This window comes from Camelus ferus, chromosome 21, assembly GCF_009834535.1.
Source record: "Camelus ferus isolate YT-003-E chromosome 21, BCGSAC_Cfer_1.0, whole genome shotgun sequence".
Taxonomy (NCBI): Eukaryota; Metazoa; Chordata; class Mammalia; order Artiodactyla; family Camelidae; genus Camelus; species Camelus ferus.
In genome coordinates, this window is record NC_045716.1 from 5,170,608 (window position 1) to 5,191,559 (window position 20,952).

General features: G+C 41.5%; 1 protein-coding gene and 1 long non-coding RNA gene across 4 annotated transcripts in view; both read right to left on the minus strand.

Annotated features, from left to right (window-relative positions):
• Window positions 1-5,568: 5,568 nt before the first annotated feature.
• Window positions 5,569-7,658, minus strand: LOC116658633. Its single transcript, XR_004313855.1, has 2 exons — window positions 7,205-7,658; window positions 5,569-6,727 (listed from the first exon to the last, which is right to left on the minus strand). It is a non-coding gene; the product is annotated as an uncharacterized LOC116658633 (long non-coding RNA).
• A 6,576-nt stretch (window positions 7,659-14,234) lies between these two features.
• RALGPS2 (Ral GEF with PH domain and SH3 binding motif 2) overlaps window positions 14,235-20,952 on the minus strand; it is a 136,003-nt gene continuing 129,285 nt past the window's right edge. For all 3 annotated transcript variants that reach the window (XM_032463663.1, XM_032463664.1, XM_032463662.1), the window contains one exon: window positions 14,235-19,932. In XM_032463663.1, the coding sequence (XP_032319554.1) occupies window positions 19,903-19,932 (30 nt within the window). In that variant the 3' untranslated portion in view covers window positions 14,235-19,902. The remainder of the gene's footprint in view (window positions 19,933-20,952) is intronic.

Consider the following 20,952-nt stretch of genomic DNA (forward strand, 5'->3'; position numbering starts at 1 on the left):
GCAGTCTTCGCTTCTGCCCCATCGGAGCATAAATCAAGCAGCAGGGTAGCTCGGAAATATGACGAATACCTTGGCTGGCTCCTGCTTGCAACGACAAGCAGGGCGGGGAGGGAATCTAAAGTAACCAGGCTTGGCTGCAAGCGCGGCCAGAATTTAGGGTTCCTGGAGCCGGCCCCAGCTGCGCAGACAGGAGCTGCCAGGGGCATCTTCCCTGGGGGCGGCCCCAGGGCTCCATGCTCAGCGGAGGAGAGAGCTTTGGTGTCTGTCAAGACCATTATTCAGAAATTCTTGGACACTTCTGAGCCCTCGCTGTGATCGTGGAGACGGGGGCTGAGGGTGCGGGGAGCTCTGCCTCAGCTGGGAGGGCCCTGGTAGCGGCCCCAGGCTTGGATGCACAGGGAGCCCCCCCATGGGTGCTGTGTGCGATGCTCGTGTGTGCAAGTGTGTGCGTGTGTGCAAGTGCGTGCGTGTGTGCGTGTCGGGGGCCGGTGAGGCAAGAGACCCCGCCATGCCCTCCTGAGGACACGGGTCAAGGGCGCCTCCAGCCCTCAGGTTTGGGGGCCTGCTCAGTGCTGGAGGGGTCCATATCCTTGTTCTCTGTTTCCTAGTTTCACTAGTTCCCAGTGTCTCTGGTTCACTGTCAGTGGGTTGGGACCTTGCGGGAATGACTCTAGCAGAGCCAGAAACTGCCCAGTAGGTAAAGCCGGGGGTCCTAGGCGTCACCCTCAGGCCTGCTGTCTGCCACGCCGATGGAGGTCACGGGACCCCGTGCAGGCAGCTCCTGAGTGTCCCGGCTCCTCAGTTTGGTGCCACAGAGTCACGATTGCCCATGACATGGGTCAGGCTTCAGGGAGCTTCAATCTAGAGATTCTTTTTGTTTTGTTTTGTTTAGTGTTGTTTTATGACTCATGAAGAGATTATTCCCATGGCCACTGACAAGAGCTTCTAGGCACAGTGGCGGGTCCACCATGACACTTCGGAGAAGAGTGTCGGTAGGCATCTGGTCTCAGCTGTGACAGGCTCTGAGCACATGTGTCAGAAGGGCTGCCTCCCTCAAAGCATTAACCACGTTAAAATATTCACTCCTCCTTCCAAAACCCTTCAACACCTAAAAGCTTTTTTTATCAAAGTTTTTTTTGTTGTTGTTGTCGTTTTGGGGAAGAGGCACTGTGGGACCCTCCCTGCAAGAAGTCAGAACATTATCGCGACCCCTCCCCTCGCTTCCCCCAAAGCCCTCTCCTGACCACAGTGTCAGTCCTCCGAGCTGGCTGGTAGAGCAATTAGCTTTCCTCGGAGCAGGGGCAGATCACCAAGTCAGGCCTCCATCCAGGGATTTCCTGTCACCAAAGCCACACTAATGCAAATCTATTTTTCATTAGGAGAAAATAAAACTCACAAGTGACATCAACTGAAAAATGTTCTTTGAGAGCAAGTTCTTTCCATTTAAAGCTAAGCACATGACAGCTGGTGACTTTTAATGGAAAGTAAAATTTGCTGGGCTGAATCACTATCAAACCACTTGAGAATTTGTGTTTTTAATTTTCCTTTTTGGAGAAAGGCAGTGTTTCGGAATCCAGAAGAGCAGATGAGGAATGGAAAGGTCCAGTCTTGTCTCTGATTGTGGCCTTAAAAGACCCTGGACCATCCTCAGCAGAATCATGGTCCAATATCCAGGTACATTAACTTCTTATACCCTTTACTTCAAGCTCATTTAAGAAACTGCTTAGAAAACAAATCTCTCTGTCCCACTGTCATTTGGGCTCCATAACAAAACTGAAAACTCTCCACACTTCTCCACTTAATATAAAGTATCTGGTACTAAAGAACCCAGTGGTATTTGTTATGGGCTGAATGTATATGTCCTCCCCAAATTCATATTTTGGAACCCTAGCTACTATTGTGATGACAGTTGGAGGAGCAGCTTTTGGGAGATAATTAGGTTTAGATGAGGTCATGAGGGTGGGGCCCCCATGATGGGATTAGTGCCCTTTCAAGAAGGGGAAGAGACAGAGCTCATCTCTCTCTCCACCCTGTCAGCACACAACAAGAAGCTGACTGCAAGCCAGGAGGAGAGCTCTCGCCAGGAACAGAATCTGCTGATACCTTGAGCTTGGACTTCCCAGCCTCAAGAACTATGAGAAGCAAATGACTGCTGTTTAAGACAGCCAATCTGTGATATTTTGTTATAGCAGCTCAAGCAAATTAGGACAATGTTCAAGTAAGCTAAAGGGTGCTCTGTTACCAAGAACTCCAGGGGATCAGCTGTCTGTACATCAGAGCTGCATCAGACATTAAAGAAGAACCATGTGAGACCAGCCTCTGTGCAGTCAAGTTCGTTTCAGGCCAATATAAATTCAGTTCCTCTTTCCCCCCAGACTCTTCTAGCACTTTTAGAATCTAAAAGACACTTGTTGTCTGTGTGGACAGTGGAGAGCACCTCCAGAATTTGGGGACATGGTCAGAAGGTGTCAGGCACTGAAGGAAGATGCTAATAGAACCCTCACAATATAATTGAGATTAACCATCTACAGATGAAACCTGTCTTGGGGAGGTTTTGTACATGCATTGCTGAGGATTTAATGATTTGCTACAGTGAGATTAGATATTTCAAAGTTTATTGGGAGATTAAACTACATAAAGTAATGACAAAGTATGTTGTGATAAGGTCATGCTACTTGAAGAGAGTTAAATGGGTGGACATGAATGATCTTGTATTGAGCCTAGAAAATGAGCGTTGAAGAGTAAGAATCACCCAAGAGTGTCAGCAGAATATGGTGGAGAAGGCCTTCTAGACTCTACCAGAGTCTGAGCCACACACCCCTCAGCACCTTTCCCCTGATTCCTGCTTACCAAGCAATTTTCACATAGTTTGATGCTCTATTAGACACATATACATTAAGGATTGTTATGTCTTCTTGGAGCATTGACCCCTTGATCATTATATAATGCCCTTCTTTATCCCTGATAACCTTCTTGCTTTGAAGTCTGCTCTGATTGAAGTGAATGTAACCACCCACTCTTTCTTTCTTTTCAGTAGTGTTATGGTATATTTTTCTCTGCCCATTTATTTTTAATCTATATGTGTCTTTATATTTAAAGTGGGTTTCTTCCATAAGCAAAATGAAAAGACAACTTATAGAATGGGAGAAAATATTTGCAAATAACACAACTGACAAGGGGTTAATTTCCAAAATATACAAACAGCTCATAAATGTGATATCAAAAAAACAAGCAACCCAATCAAAAAAATGGACAGAAGACTGAAACAGACATTTGTCCAAAGAAGACATACAGATGGACAACAGGCATACGAAAAGATGCTCAACATCACTAATTATTAGAGAAATGCAAATCAAAACACAACGAGGTATCACTGGTCAGATGATACCTGGTCAGAATAGCCATCAACAAAAAGTCTATAAGTAGTAAATGGAGAGGGTGCAGAGAAAAGAGAACCTTCCTATACTTGGGGGGAACGTAAACTGGTGCAGCCACCTATGGAAAACAGTATGGAGGTTCCTTAAAAAACTAAAAAGAGTTACTATATGACCTGGAAATCCCATTCCTGGGCATATATCCAAAGAAAACTCTAATTCAAAAAGATACATGTACTGCAATGTTCACAGCAGTACCATTTACAATAGCCAAGATATGGAAGCAACCTGTGTCCATCGACAGATGACTGGATAAAGAAGTTGTGGTGTACACACACACACACAGACACACACACACACAGGAATATTACTCAGCCATAAAAAGAATTAAATAAAAAAAACCAAGTTTCTTCTGTACAGCACAGGGAACTATGTTCAATATGTATAATAACTTTTAATTACAATAATATGAAAATGAATATATGTATGTGTAAAAAAATAAAAATAATAAAATAATGCCATTGGCAGCAACATGGATGGACCTAGAAATTATCATATTAAGTGAAGTAAGTCAGACAAAGAAAGACAAATATCATATGATATCACTTAAATGTGGACTCTAAAAAATGATACAAATAAACTTATTTATGAAATAGAAACAGACTCACAGACACAGAAAACAAACTTACGGTTTCCAAAGGGGAAAGTGAGGGCTGGGTAGGGGAGGGATAAATTAGGAGTTTGGGATTAACATATACAGACTATATATAAATTATAAACAACAAGGACCTACTGTATAGCACAGGGAACCATATTCAATATCTTGTAATAATGGAAAAGAATCTGAAAAAAATATATGTATAACTGAATCACTTTGCTGTATGATTGGAACTAATACAACATTGTAAATTAACTATACTCAAATTTTAAAAATGATTATAAAAAATAAAGTATGTTTCTTGAGCAAGACAATATATAGTGTGTCTTTTTATCAACTCTGATGATCTGTCTTTTCATTGGTGCATTTAGACTATTGACGTTCACAAGGATTACTGACATGATTGCATTAATATCTCCCTTATTTGTTTAGTGGTTTCTATTTGCTGCCCATGTTCTTTGGCGCCATGTTTGTCTTCCACTATTCTTCTATCTTTTGCAATTTTAATTGAGCATTTTATATGATTCCATTTTCTTTCCTTTCTTAGGATATTGGTTATACTTTTCCCCTTTTTCTTGTCTTTTTTAGTGGTTGCCCTAGAGTTAGAATATACATTTACAACTAATACAAGATCATTTTCAAATAACACCATTTCACAAGGTGGCATGAGTGCCTTCTATTAAGAAAATAACCCTATCCCCTCCCTGTTCCTTGTACCAGTGCTGTCACTCATTTCACTCACATGGATAAGGATCTATATACGCAAACATACATATATACACATGATAGATACACAAGCATAATCAAATACATTGCTGCTATTATTATTTTGAACAAACTGTTATGTTAGATAATTTAAGAACAAGAAAAATAAGAGTTTTTATTTTACCTTCACTAGTCCCTCTTTGACGCTCTTCCTCTCTACGCAGAGCTGAATTTCTGACCCATGTCAACTTCCTTCTCTTTGAAGAACTTCTTTTAACTTTTCTTTCAAGGCAGGTCTGCTGGCAACAAATTCCCTCAATTTTTGTTTGTCTGAGAAAGTCTATTTCTCTTTTACTTCGGAAGGATAATTTTGCAGAGTACAGAATTCTAGGTTGGTAGTTTTTTTTCTCTCAAAACTTTTAATATTTCATTCCACTTTCTTCTTGCTTGCATGGTTTCTGTGGAGAAGCTGAATGCAATATTCTTATCTTTTACGCTCTAGAGGTAAGAAGTTTTTTCCCTCTGGTTTCTTTCAGGATTTTTTTTTCTTTATCTTTGATTTTCTGCAATTTGAAAATGCTATATATGCATTGGTGTAGGGTTTTTGTTTTTGTTTTTTTGTTTTTTGAGGCATTTATCCTGCTTGGTGTTCTCTGAGCTTCCCGGATCTGCAGTTTGGTGTCTGGCATTAATTTGGGGGAAATTCTCAGTCATTACTGTTTTAAATATTTCTTCTGTTCCTTTTTCTCTTTCTTCTCCTTCCGGTATTCTTATTAATCATAGGTAGCATCTTTTGTAGTTGTCCCACAAACCTTGGCTACTCTGGTCTGGTTTTTTTTTTTTTTTCCTTTCAGTTTTTGTGCTCTTTGCTTTTCAGTTTTGAAGATTTCTACTGAAATAGCCTCAAGCGCAGAGATTCTTCCCTCAGCTGTGTCCGGTCTGCTAATAAGCCCATCAAAGGCATCTGCATTTCCATTACGAGTTTTTCATTTCCAGCATTTCTTTATGGTCATTTCTCAGAATTTCCAGCTCCCTGCTTACATTGCCCATCTGTTCTTGCATGCAGTCTACTTTATCCATTAGTGTCCTCAGCACATTAATCACAAACATACATGATTACATGTTCTAAATCACACATACATACAACACATGTTTTAAATTCCTGGCCCGAAACTCAATAAATTGACTGACTTTATAAATAAAGATATTTGAAAAGGTGAGAAGTGTGAATATAATTTATTTATCTTCTTTGGAATCCAACTATAAAAGGCATAATGAGAACAAGCTAATACGTTCTGATGTTTGATCCTTAGTTTGTCTGAGCTGACGCTCCTTGCCAACCTACCTTCTTTAGGGATGGGCAGAAAATTCCACTTACCCTGGCCTCCCTTGCTCTATCCTGTGCCTTTTGTTTTCATTCAGCATGTCATTTACTTGTCATGAAATAAGATGTTATTTGAGACTGACTAGAGCTTGCGGTGTTTACATTTATTCCTAATTATAGAAGTTATAGCTAATTATGACAGCCAATCACCGTTATGGAACTACAGACCCCTCAAGCATCCTGTAACAACAACAACAACAAAGTGACAAACTTGAAAAGCACAGTAAAAGCAGTGCCAGGCTTACTGTGAGGCCTGGACTGGCAACGGGAGAAGGAGCCTGTGCAGGAGAGGAGGAGCTTCAGCCGGACACACAAGAGGCAGGATTTTTGTTGCAACGCTGGTTAGATGCATGTGTTCGAGCAAGATCCTTCAACCAAGACTCTATCTCCTTATCTATAGCAATGCAATGAACAGTTCCTCCCTCACGGGACTGATGAGGATTGCATCACACTGACACATGCCAAGTGTACAGCGCAGCATCAGTGGGAGAATGGAAAGAGTGAAGTCTTGCGTGAAGGGCATTTCCAGGATTCTCAGGTCTTGACCTCTCTGGATGGGGCCCAAAGCATCCCAGATTCCCATCCAGTAGCTGTTACAGCTTGGCTCTAAGACATTATAGTATAAACACAAAGGAAGAAGAAAAGTCCATATGTAGAACAATAGCATAAAACAAGGAACTATGATGTCTCGCTTCAGGGTCAGTATGGAACAACTCAACTTGTTAGACAGTTGACTGTGTCCAACTTAATTTACGGGAAACCCTAGAGAGGGATGGTGCTTTCAATTTGCTTGATTGCACCTTCAGCTCTTTGCCAGCCAGTGTCTAACGCTTCCCAGAGTAAGAAGAAAACAGCCACTCTCCATAGCAGCAAGTCCTCATGAAGCATGCTTGTGGCCCAGGGAGGCACTGGTTCTAGCTGACCAAGGGAGATGGCTGTCACATTGGCCTGAGGGTTTCCGAGAGCCCAGCCCCATGCTGTGCATTTTCCATGCAAAATGCAAAATGTTAATTATGCTTAACAGGAGTCATCTAGTGAGTTAGGCAGTTAATGCTAGGTCCCACTTTTTTCTAGAAAAGATACCGTGTTGCCAGTGAGGGCCAGTGTAGACTGCCGCAGGCCAGTGAGTCATCACTTCCCGGTTAGTTGCACTCTGTACTGGAGAGCAGGGTTCCTGGGTGCACGGGGCAGAGGAGCATCCTTCCTTCCAGATGCTGAGGTCTTTTCTCCCCTGTGCTCCCACTTTGGGACGGGCCCTCATTCTCTCTCCCTTGGAGCATAACTACCCCCTGCCTGTTCTCCACCCTCCAGCTCCTCATCCTGGCAGTTAAAGTCCTGACCAGTTTGGCCCTAACCTACTTTTTCAACTTTACATCCTGCTGCTTGTCAGTGTGATCTCTTCCCAGCCTCAACTGCATGCTTCCACTCTTTGCTTTCAGTTCTCCAGCCCTAAGTCCTATCCACACGTACACCTCATCCCTTCCACCCAGCCTCCCCAGCCTCCCCAGCCTCTCCAGGCCACAGCGCAGTGCTTCTCCTTCTGACTATGCAGAACTTTCTGGCCTTGCATGCACATGTGACATTTAAGCAATTCAGGATTGTTTGTGCTAACTGTTCTGTGTTTTGTGTTTGTAGTGAGGTTGCAGAACTCCAGGGACCAGATTCAGCACAGTATGTGCAAGGCCCATAGGGAGGCTCTGGCCTGGCACAGACATTGGAAAAAAAAAAGTTACATTTGCATGTTGACAGCACACACATTGCTGCAGCTAGAAACTGTCATAAGCAAGAATAACTAAAATAGGAAGCAGCTGATTGTTCTTTCTTTGAGCCACATAATAAATCACAACACTATTTGCCGAGCTTTCGTGCTGCTAGTCCCGGGCACCAAAATTGCTAGTTACAGCTCTGAAAGCCAGGGTCTGTCAGGTTGAGAATGAGACCAGAGTTTGAATCCTGGCTCCACCCTTTCCTGGGTGATTTAAGCAAATTCCTTAATTTCCGACCTTTGTTGTTGTTATTTGGGGAGAAATACTCCTGCCCCGGAGGGCTGTTATAAGGACTATTGAGATAGTGTGTATAAAATGAGTAAGATCACAACCAAGACATCAGTGATTATGTGATGAGTCGAATTGCTACGTTTTTGTGAAATACATTGGGAACTTAGGGTGGGGTCTGTAGGGACATGGTGAGGAGACACAGGGCAGGACCAGAGCGGGGTGGACAGACCAAATGCTTAGTCACCTTGTCCAGGGTGGGTTTGGGCTCCAGGAGCAGGGTGATGGGGAGGCAGTTGCCCCCAGACAGGAAGGTTGTCCCTTCTTCCTAGTGACGCCCCTGTCTGACCTCACCTGCTGGGTGACGCACTCCGCCGTCTCACACTGGGGACCTCTCACCAGGCGCTCAGTTAATGCCGGCTTCTTTGTTGCTTCTCACCTCTTATGTCCCCACCTTGACCGTAAGAGTCGTCAGTCAGAGACGGCCCCCCCATTCCCCAGAATCTGGCAGAGAGCAGGCGTTCAGAACACACTGGTTTATATCGGACATTCCCAAGAACACAGTTTCCAAGAATAGAAGAAAGACCTCTTCCCAGATCGACTTGCTAACTAGCAAAAGGACAATTAAGATATTGCAAGGAAGTTATCGGCAAAGGTCCAAGAAGCCGCTTTTCCTAAACTCACAAGGTGCAGCGGGGCGCGTTTTTTGACAGCAATTACAAAGCGCAGGGCAGATGGAAGAACAAGAAGTACAGAAGAGAACTTGATTTGAGCAAGACTTTTGGCTTTGTTTAGCAACTGTTTACTGGATACCATAGTAGCGCGCCTTGCCCTGCTGTGGTGTGCGAGATGCCTCGTTAGCCAGCAAGGGAGAATGGAAATATTTGAGAATAAAAGCCTAATTATTTTAAGGCATATCAAAACAAAAGCAACGAGGGAAACAATCTGGCTCTGACAGGTTATGAGAACGCAGTATCTCTGAAGAAGCTGGGGCCGTCAGCGAGGGGAGGGCAGGGCCCTGGGGGAGCCGAGGGTCTCCTACTGGCACTGCACCGACCCCGCGAGGAGGCGGAGGCGGCTGGGCTGCTCCTTGACTTAAGAACCAGCAGGGGCCCGGGTCCGGTTTACCCAAGTGAAGGAACAGGACGTTCCCTCTCGAGCAGAGCCGGGGCTGACATGGCCCCCCAGGGGTCCCCCGACCCCGGATCCCTGCAGGCCAGTCTCCAGACCTTTGCAGCCAGTGCAGGCACACTTTTTCCCTTTTAATTAAAAAACAAAACCAAAAACAAACAAAAAAACCCCCCCCAAACAGAGAAGGAAGTTTCTCCCCTTTACTTTGAGACTGTTAATACCACCTGGTTGTACTTTCAAAAATTAATAAACTGGGGAGCACAAGCAGAAATCTTGTAAGAGATTTCTCCATTAAAGATTTTTTGCAGCTCCATCATTCCTTACCAGCGCAAAGAGGTCTTAAAGGTGGGCCTGCCTTTCCCCCTTCTTCCTCACTTTTTCTTCTTTCTATCCCATCTTGTTTTTCCTTTCTCTTCCCTCCCTTTCCTCCTTTCTCTATTTCCTTTTTAATCTTCTCTCTTCTTTTTTTCCTCTTTTCTTCTAAGGAAAAGAGGCTATTATTATACGTAAGAAGTCCAGAAGTTGGACCCTCCCAGGGTCGGGTTATTTCAGCAGCACAAGGAAATCATTAAGGACCTCGGTTCTTTCCATCTTTCCTTCTGCTCTTGGAGACAGCTTTGCTTCCAGGCCAGCTTCCTTCTTGGTCATAAAATGGGAGCTTCAGTTCTAGGTATCACATCACAACACCTAGCTTGGCAAAGAGATGAGCAGAGAAAAATCTGCCCAGAAATTACTGGAAGTGGTGGGGACTATGGTGCATTGGAGCAAACAACCCTCCCAAACGAAGGCTTTCAAATGCAGAACAGTTTCCTTCCTGCTGCTTCAAAATATTTAATTTTGTTGTTAGAGGGAGGAAAAGGGGATCATGGATGTTCTGAAATAACTGCTTTGAGTAAATACATTGTTGCAAGCAGTCAAAACACTGTTATTGCTCCAATGTTGCCGAGGTCAGCACTGAGCTGCAGGGAGGATGGGCCAGCAGCCAGAGATCAAAGGAGAGAGAAGGCTCCTCAGCCGCTGCTCTGCCTCTCCACTCCTGCTGGGAACCTTGCTGCTGCCCAGCCACAGGCTCTGCCTCCTCCCACCACAAGCTTCCTCAGAGTGCTGTCTTCTCTTTTCGTGCCCTCCTCCCCCACCAGCCAGTACCGATGGCACTGCATCCATCACATGCACGGGGATGCAGCTGCAAACGCACAGCTTAGTGTGCATTGAGGATGGATCAATCCTCCGACCTTCCCTTTCCAATTCAATCCCTAATTTCCAGTGGTTCTTTAAGTGTGGGCTGCAAATCAGCAGTGTCAGCATCACCTGGGACCGTGTTAAATATGTTCATTTTTGGGTCCCACTCCAGACCTGCTGAATCAGAACCTCTAGGGGGTGGGACCCAGAAATCTAAGGCTTAACAAGCCCTCCAGGGGAGTCTGATGCCCTTTGATCTAAAGCCTCTGTATTGTTTCAGAGACCAACAATCTAAATACTAACCCTGGCTACACAGTCATGTCATCTGAGGCGCTTTAGAAAAATAATGCCTGGATCCTATGGCCCCTCCCCCCAAACCCACGCTTATGTAACCGGTCTGGTATGTGGCCCAGGCTTCGAAAATTTTTAAAAGTTCCCTGGATGATTCTGAATTGCAGCCAACGTTGGGAACCACTGATCTAAATAAATATGAAGGGAGACAATTATACTGTGAATGATTAAGTAGGTATCCAAAAGTGAGACACAGTGATGAAAAACGTAGGGGGAAAAAAAGGCTAACATGAGAGGTTAAGCTGTGAAACCAGAAGTATAAAGGAGAGAGATGATTTCAGTTAGATGCTATTGGACACATCCCACGCCCATGATTTAAATTAGGCTGAAAAGCTCATTACCTCCTTTGGGAACAAGTATATATTGATGGTTTCTCATTGCTGTGGGTGTTACAATGAGAAGTCCTCTTTACTGGGTCAAAACACACAGCTCACTATGTTCTGAAACACTTTCATCATCTGATATGTTCCCTTCACTGTCCTTTCCCCTTTCTGAGCTCGGATAGAGGGAGTAGGTAGATTAAGCCTGAACTGCGTCAGGCCACCATCAGAGGTAGGACGGCCCCCTGTGAAGGTCCCTTAAGCGCAGAGGCCCTCCTGCCAGCAGTAAGCTCCAAGAACAAAGGGCGTCCATGGGCGATTTTAACCAATAGGAAAACAGAACATAAGCCTCTTCTTAAAGAAGGAAAAACATGAAACCAGACATGGGTCTTCCTTTAGGAGAGGAATCAGTTTTAATTCAGTAAATCTGAGGAATCACATAAAATTTGTTACCCAAGCGTGGTGAGTTATCTTGATTTGCAACGAGGCGTAGAGCACAATTAGCTGTGTCCCAGCAAGTTAACGCTAGAATCAAAAGTCTCAATTCAAATTGCACCAGGCCATACTCTGGACTTTTTTGTAGGTTGTCTATCCTGAAGATCCAGGGAGATGTGACCATGCCCCGAAGTCTATCATTTAGCTCTTTCAACATAGAAATTCTTATCTTGTATTTGTGTGGTTGTTAAGATTTGTTAAAACATGACTGAGATTGCATACGGTCATAAAACAGAGCTACCACAGAACTTTGTGGTCAGTAGGTGTTCATTGATTGAACTTTATTGCTTATGATGTAAGAAACTCACAGTGAATCTCCAGGTTTTTCTTCCACATCTAATCGAAAAGATTCATGTTTTCACATTAAAATCTCAGAATAGTTTCTGGCAATAAAATAGTTTTTTTTTTTTGTTTTTTCTTCCACGACGGCTTCATATAGATGCTAACAGGTTCTGAACCTAAACTGGATGAACAAGTTGGCTTTGACAGCTAGGCAACAGCACAATAAATTCAGTAATTGTTACTTTTAGTTGAGCTTGGGCTGTGAGCAAATCAGCCCAAATGGAATTCAAATTTTAGCCTGCACCAGGCATTGTCCTCATATTCTGACTTAGGCGGTTTGGGGTGGTGTTCAGAAGTCATCGTCGTAAAGTAGCACCAGGTGGGTGAAATGCTGGTCTTAATAATCAACAATAATAAACGGGGGTTCTTTTTTAAGAGGCTTTTCTCCACGTTTTTCTCGACTTGCCGGTTGTCTGTGATGACTATACCTGGCTTATTTCTTTACTTGGTGTACAAGAAGACATTTCTCAGTTCACTGTGACTTAACTATGCACAGACACCTCTCTTGTTTTATTTAAAATTTCCCCTCCACCTCTAACCCCACTCCCCGTACCTGAATCCAAGAGCCGAGCTGGCAGGCTACGGGGTAACAACCACCAACTTACCACGACGGCCCTTCCCAGCGCTGGCCCCGCTCTGCATGAGCTAAGTTTAGCCTCACCACTCTGGGAGGTGGGCTTGTCTTCGTGTACATTTTAAAGATGAGGAACTTGAGAAAGAAGGTAAAGTCACCTGCTCAGGATCAGGCAGCTAGTGAGTTATCCTGTGTTGGAATTCTTAATTCTTTTGCTCTCTGCACAAACCAGATTTCCCTAATGTTGCCCAGAGGGTCTCTGGCACGGCCTCACCAGTTTGACAGATACAATGGGACAGCTCTCTGATGATTTCTCTACTAGGGAGATTGTGCACCTTTTCATAAATTACCCACATAGGCTTCCTTCTGTAAACTGTCTACTCATATCCTTTAGCACATTCTTCTATGGAATAAATTTTTGCATTAATTTGCAAAAATTCCTTGTATATTCTTGACATGAATCCTTTGTTTTATTAACTCCAAATATTTTCTCCCAATCAATCACCTTATTTGCAGCTAATATGACAACAGAATCATACTGGACAAACCATCAGAACTAGATGAGGGGTTTCAGTAAGACTGCAGGATGTCAAGTATTCACAAAAACCAACAGCACTCCTATACACGAGTAATTCACGGTAGAAACTAAAACTAGTTTCCCTAGGAATAAACCAACAAAAGATGGACGGAACCAGTAGGGAGAAAACTGCAAAACATTATTGAGAGACATTAGAAACCCTAAATAAATGGAGAGATAGTTCGTGCTCAGAGATGAAATAAACTTTTCAAACTGTTATTCTCATATTAATCTATAAAGTCAAAGACATTCCAATAAAAATACCAACAGGGTTTTCACTGGACTTGACACACTGATCCTACAATTCATAGGGAGGATGAAAGAGTGAAGGACAGCAAAGGCAAATTTGAGGAATGATGTAACTACCTCACCAGACGTCAAGACTCGCACAGCCATACAGCAATGAAGACAACATGGTGCTGGCTCAGGGACAAACGACCAAGGAAGCAGAAAGGGCAACTCAGAAACTCAGCACGCATTCATGAGAACGGATGTGAGACAAAGAGGGTGCCGTGCGAGGTAAACACAGGCTGACTCCATCAGAGAATGGTCACTCTCTTTTGCTTTCAGTACAGGGACAGTGAAAAATTTCAGAGGCTACCAAAAAGCAGAGAAAATTGTTGAAAATTGAGTTATGGTCTGTCCAGACACTGGGCATTCAACCCTGTCTGGAGGTTTCTCAAGCTTCTTAGGGCAAAACCAGCACCCTAGCCCACGACGTACAGGAGACTCAATACAGGTCTTTCTCTGTTCTTCTGAGTTAAGGCTCCATAGGCTGGAAGATGGATTCTGTTCTCAGAAATGATAAGATGTGAAAAAGCATCATGTTTTAGACTCCATAAAATACAGCATTAGCAAAAAGGGCCTCTGGGGAATGGTCACATCATGTCATATACTCGGAGTGGGAGATACGGTTGGAAATAATACCCTTGACCTCCATTCCCCACGGTCCCACCTGTCAGCAGGCTGGGCACATCTTTGTTCTGGCACAGAGAAGAGCAGCTGAAGTTCATGCAGACAGAAGCTTCCCTGTACCAACAGAAACCCTGTCGACTAGTTTAGAAAGGGGAAAAAAAAATCAAGTTGGAGAATTTATTTAAAAGTTAATGATAAAAGTGTAAATATGAAAACAAATTATCCCCAGACAATCTATGTTTTTAAGTAATTTATTCCAATAGAAATATTTCAGAAAACTGTACTTAAATTCATTTTAAGTTAGCTTATGCAAACACACTGAAGATCTCACACTCACATTTGCGTATTAAACAGAAACAAAAAGTGAGAGAGGAATCGAGCTGCACATCACTCCAGGAGGTCATAGTGCAAAACGAGTGTTGCATCCTTAGTACCTCAGGTTAACCGGGATAAAGGAGAGTAAAAATGGCTTGCGTTTTCCTGTATATCGTCATCACTGGGTATTTACCCCCACAGATGCTTTTCATCTCCTTTAGATTACGCTGTGAAGGAGTTCCCCGCCCCCCTCCCCACACATACACATTCCAGTCGGCAGTAAGACAATGGATGCGTCAAGGTGTAGAAACCCTCAAGAGTCTGGTGACTTCTTATCAGCTACTCTGTCAGACCTAGTAAGTCAATGATTATTGGACTGTCTCTGCGAACAGTTGTTAATAGGTGATACCTTCAGGGGAAAATGAAGATTTGTTACCTGGTATCTAAAGCACAGCTAATTATGACATTTTCTGCTTGTCTATTAAAAAAAGTTCAATCCCAAAGGACTCTATGTGTTCCTTTAATCTCATCACTACTTTGCAGTCCAAATGACTAGAATAAAAATTTAAATTCTACTAATAACCCTCAAGGACCAGGTAACCCTTTATTTGTCTTTAAAGACTACATCTACTTGCTTATTCTGGAACATACTAGCCCTTTAAAAAATGTGAAAACAGTGTCCTGGCTCAGCTGAACGACACTAGCTCCGGAGCCTGCAGCAATCTCGGAGAAGCGAAACACATCCAAGCTGTGTTTTTACTGAGAAAGCTAGCTTAGTCCCTTAACTTCTCTTTACTTTGTATTTTAGAGTTGTTTTCACTTTCCTGCTGTAATATTTTTAAGTAAACAATAACGGGTAGGCTAAGTGACTGCTTGTTTGTTCTGAGTCTTATTTAAATACAAAAATGAACCGAACTAAATCTCATTTCTGGCCAAAGGGGATGCTCATTTCAGGATTTCAGTAGCTTTAATAAAATCCAAACAAATATTTCTGGCTGTATCATATTCTTTCAGGGATTTTCTAAAATGGATTTATAATTAAATCTATGTTCAAAACAATTTCAGTAACACAAAATAAAAATAAACTCAGCTGGATGGATGCTCTTCAAAGTTGTTCTGATGAATGCTCATCTAAAAGCCGATTTGGGTGGGTTTATTTTTAATCTATCCTGGAAGGAGAGGAGCAGGGACAGAGCTTGCCTAAAAAGACTCAAAACCAAGCTGATCTGCAACAACGACCTAGAGTTATCTGTACACATGTTCTCAGACTTGCTGTGAGAAAGGCTAAGCTGGTGGCGAGAGGGATAGCACACACTCCTGAAACAGGAGGAGTAAGAGGGCAAATGACTGTTGTCGTACTCAATGCCCTAAAATTGGTCTTCAAATCGATAAGGCACTAACCAAATTTTCCCCACACTACTTGAGATACTGATGTAATGAAACTACTTTCAAAAAGCCCAATAGTTTGAATGCACAGATCTCTTTCATTAGAATCCTCTAAACAGAAAAAAAAATAGTCAACTTTAGACACAAGCCATTTTTAAGGGAGCAAAACCAAAAATACTTAAATCATTTTGAAAAGGTTGACTTCACATGGGAAAATAATTATCATCAAGGTGATTAAATAACAATGTTAGAAAAAAACCAGAATACCACTCCAGCTGTAAAATCATACATTTACTATGTTTGAAAGAAATACTACAAAAGAGGAGAGAAAATGAAAGCAAACCCTAAAAGGTCACTGAAGAGGTCAGACAAGCCTCACCACCTGCCTGGCATCACCTAGTCATGCAGTAACAGTACCATCTGTTCCACTGCGACACCGTCGAATTCATCTTCATTTTCAAGAAGGGATCCAACTATGTCAACAGGCTTTGAAGCAGAGGATTTTTTAAAATTGAAGATTATCTTCTGTTAAGCAACACTGGTACCCCTTGTTTTGCAAAAGATAAAATGGTGGTTTAAAAACTCACTGTACAGAAATGTGCCTCAAAAAACAGGAAGGAAATCAGTGGTGGATATATTCTTTTAAAAAGTTAATGGATTAAATCTACTATTATTGATTTCTAATTAATATGATGTCCTATAGTTTTGTTTTCAGTAGTAAAGGCATATATAGCTTACAGATTTAACCTAAAAAAAAAAAAAAAGACTTCTGCTCAAATTATTTGGCCAGGTAAATTCTAGTAACCCCAAGAGAGCAACAGGTCAGGCTGCTCTCAGAGGGCCCTGGTTTCAACTAATATATAGAGTGTATACACTGCAGACTGTAAACATTTTTTCCTTCTATAACAGTGCACCTTGGGCAGCTTTATAAATCTTCTAGGAGAGGAGTAAAGCCATTAGTATAACTTTGCAGCTACAAACACCCTAGTTCTTGACCTACAGACAGACTCAGTACCAAGACAGTCCACACAGAAGGCAGTGCCAGTCTCGTGGCCTTTTCCACACAGGAGAACATCTGTCACTGAAGCACATGCCTGGGGAGAAACAAATACTCAAACTCGAATTGTTGGATCCCTTTCTGTAATGTTTACACAAATAATATATACACAGTGAAGAAAATGTAATAGGAAGGTGCGTATGATCAGTTTTAAAAATTCTCAACAGTTTGAAGGTAACAGTAAAAAAGATGCCTCTGAAAAAAATAAGCAGAGTTCAAACACAGAGGGGGCAGAAAACCAAAAACAGTGCTCCTGAAGGTCGTTATATAGTTATATTTTAAAACCTGTCAAGTTACTTCTGCGTGAAAAATAAGTTTTCATGTTCAAATCGACTATTAAATGAGACGTGCCTCAAACTGTGTTTGGGCTGGTAATCTACTGCTACACTAGGCTGGTAACACAACCATTATGCTCATCAAAAACCAGCTTAAACTTAAATTATAATGGAATGTCCAATGAGTTCTTTTTCACTCGGAGAAATAAATGAGCTTAGTAATGACAGAAGTTTCAAGCTTTTGAGTTACTAATTTACTAATTTTTTAAGGGGTAGGCCTAATAAGAGGAGAAAAATTTCACTTTCCCACGAATAAACTACTTAAATAGTTAATATTTTGGTACCATTTATTTTTGCTTGAATTATTATTAGGTATCATTTGGTGAATGATAGATCACCATGAGTAAAATCCACTATTTCAATTCACTTCTCTCACTGGTCTCTTCCGCTTCAAATGCTAAAGTAATCTTCAAAAGCAATGAGCAATTTTTGAAGGGACAAATCTGAAGACAGAAAAACAATGGTGACTTCTGGTGCACGGGCAAGAGTTTCAGTCAGTCAGAGGCCACAATCCACATACGGACTATTCACCGAACCTGAACACCAGTCTCACTCTGTGCAAGCATCCTCACGTTTAGCGCTGGAAACATCAAACACATCTCCCAGCTGAGCTCTCTCTTTGGCAAACTGTGCTGTCAGGCTCTGACGTCTAGCTGCGCATCTCCACGGACACGGTTAGCCTGCAACTTATCTACGGTAGCTTATTTATGACAAACAGACAAAATAATAAAAAATCCACAGGGTTCTTATCCACAATATTTTTAAAAAAGCACATACACTGTTAAAAAAAACCACTTATTTCTGAAGAGAAATAAACAAATTAGAAAATTAAAAAAAAATGCAAAACAAAAGTCAGCTGTGCAAGGTGTACGGAGAAACACTGCTAGGCTGGCTGCGCAGGGGGCGCCCTAGAGCGCGGGCCGGGCTGGGAGGCCCGCAGCCCGAGTCACTGGCACAGGCTCACGCTGCCCTCGCCAGCTCATGTCACTTCCCACAAAACCAGGAATAACGGTATTTCTAACTGTGCTACGTGAGAAAAATATATGAACTCTTTAAATCCTTTCCAAACAGAAAACTAAATTAAAACACTTAGCACTGAGAGAAAGCTCTTCTACTTCCCAATAGACAGATTTTTAGCTAACTATTCTAATAAGCAGTATTTTCTATTTAAGTTTCATGGACTCATGGGTAAAATACATATGACAAAAAAAGTATAAAATTCTCTAAGGATACAAATCTGAGAAATTTTACGTGAGGCCCACTGGTAACAGAAGTCTACCAGAAGTTGTCAGTCAAAAAAACATTTCTTACTCTGGGCCATGGCCAACATTCACGATGGATGCCTCCTGAGTTTATAACATCCAATACAGAATCTTTGTTCAAGTGCCATTTTTTTTGTTCAAATTCTAAGGCATTTCACCTTCAAATTTTGTTTTTAACTCCACATTTATTTTGGAAGTTAAATGCATTATTGCATAGAAGAGCTCTCACAAAACTGCTTGATCAACTACTGACAAAATATGGTTTCATGGTAGGACCTACAGTTTTCAGAAAAATGTTTGTAATAAAGGAAAGTTGTGCAAGAAGGAACACATTTAGTTTTGATACTTAAAATTTCCAGGATCTCAATCTTTGACCTTTCTCCCTTTGAAATTTATTCTGTATGCCTTATAATAAAATACGTACATGCATACAAACATATGTAGGATCTCTTTTAAACAAATGTGATCCTGAATCTCATGTTGAACAAAAAATAATGAAAATCAATAATAATAAAAAAAACCCTGGCATTGTGCACATTAAACACTGTAAAAGAAAATATTTTGACAAAATAGCAACACACCACCCTTGATGACAAGCATCACCCGTGAGTGGCAGATGAGACAATCTGACTAACTTGAAAATGTAGTTAGTTATTGTAAAATCTTCTTAGAAAAGTTCAGGTTGGGATTACAGTTCTCTACGAAGCAGATCTGTGGTCCAACAACAAATTCATGTAGAAGGCTAAGCTTTAAACTCAGTTAAAAACAACCATGTTTTCTGGAGCCCACCTGAAAAAAAAGTCTGGCATATGAACATTCAACCTTTATACCTAATGCAGGAAATAATGTACCTCATACAGTACTAAATTTCAGAAGTTTAGTGTTTAAAAAAAATCTCCCCCTATTCAAAACAAAATACACCCCCCCCCAAATCCCAAACAAACCCCAACAACTCACATTATTAACGCTTCTAATTCCTACACTCTTGCTGTGAGAAAGGGAGTGAGGCTGCAGGCTCGTGGAGGCTCCCACAGGCCTCCCGAGGAGGCTGCTGGTAGAACCCTATTCAGTTGGAGTTAACTTTCCACCTCAGTTCAAAACCAGCTCCTGATGTAACCCATAAGAAGTATGTTTTTCCTTCTAAAGTGTGTTTAAAAAAGGCGATTCCCCCCTCCAAAATTAGTACAAAGTTAAAAGAAATGCAAATGAGCTACGATCTATTCCAAGCACAGCACCGCCAGAAGATTCACACACACTATTTGGTGTTTCATGTTGGTTTTCCTTTCATTCTTTTAAGGCAGTGGTTTCCACAGGTCAGTTCAGAGATAAGAAGCATGGTCCATGGCAGTTTGTTTTGCAACTCCAATTTGTTCTCTGGGAATATCTCACTTCATTCCCTGAAATTAGTGCTTTTTTGGTTCAGAACGCGAGAGGCTGAGACGGAACCTCCGGCTCCTCCTGGCACTGGACTGGTTTACAGCTGGCGCTCTACAGTCAGGGCCTCACTTTCACTCAGGGTAACGGTTGGCCTTGTTCTTTCTCAGGCTTTTACTCAAAAGTCATCAAGTTTGTAGGAACCTAAAAAATATAAGCATTACAAACTGACAGTATTTAAAAGGTGTTCTTCAAAGTACTATTTCTTACCTCCCCTTGTCATTTTAAGTAAGCCGGAATATTAAAATCTTCCTCACCCAGATCATCTTTCTAAAAAATTTGATAGAAGGTATTGTAATCGTTTATGAATAATGAGTAAAAATATGCTAGAACATTTCTGAGAGAAAATCACTGAGATGAGTTAATATTCCCTTCACTAAAGTGAAATCCAGACAGGAAAAAGGGCAGAGACAATATCTTTCTCATCTAACACAGGGGGCTCAGGAGATGTTCACTGAGGGAGTAAATGAATGAGAAAAAAGTATGGTCCTATTAGGGTGCGATTCCAGACAAACATGCTTGTCATCATTTATTTTCTCATTCTGTGTATTAAAGTGAATTCCTACATAAAAATTTTAAAACCCAGCACAGGTAATTTTATAATAAACATTACTAAGAACTCATCATGAAAGTAAGTATAAAGGAGTAAAACTCATCGTTAGATAAACTGTGATCTGACATTCTGTGACTGAAGAAACCACAGGTTATACAATAGTTTGCTGCCTACAGATTGGAACAAATTAAAGTCCGAAATTCAACGATAATTCTTAGAAATATGAATATATTTTGTTTTTAAAAATTAGTTGATGAGTCCTGTAGTCAAGGACTAAAGAGGACTTCACCATGTTAAAAAAAAATGCCCTTTAACTTTTACTTCCAGTTTTCCAAAGTTGTGCTGTTAGACATATTCATCCATCAGTGGTCATTTCTCCATCTTTTAAAAGAGCTTAGTTCTCACACTTTAGCAACCCTTTTTCTGAAAACATAGGATACTAAAAATAAAAAATTAATCTCTTACATATATCAGCTTCTGAATGAAAAATTATGACAATATAATCATAACTGATTATAAATTTAATACACTACAAATGTTCAAGTGCTTAAATTAAAGTATAAATTCTCAGGTCTGGGTATAAGATACCCCTATTTAAATAAAGTAAAATT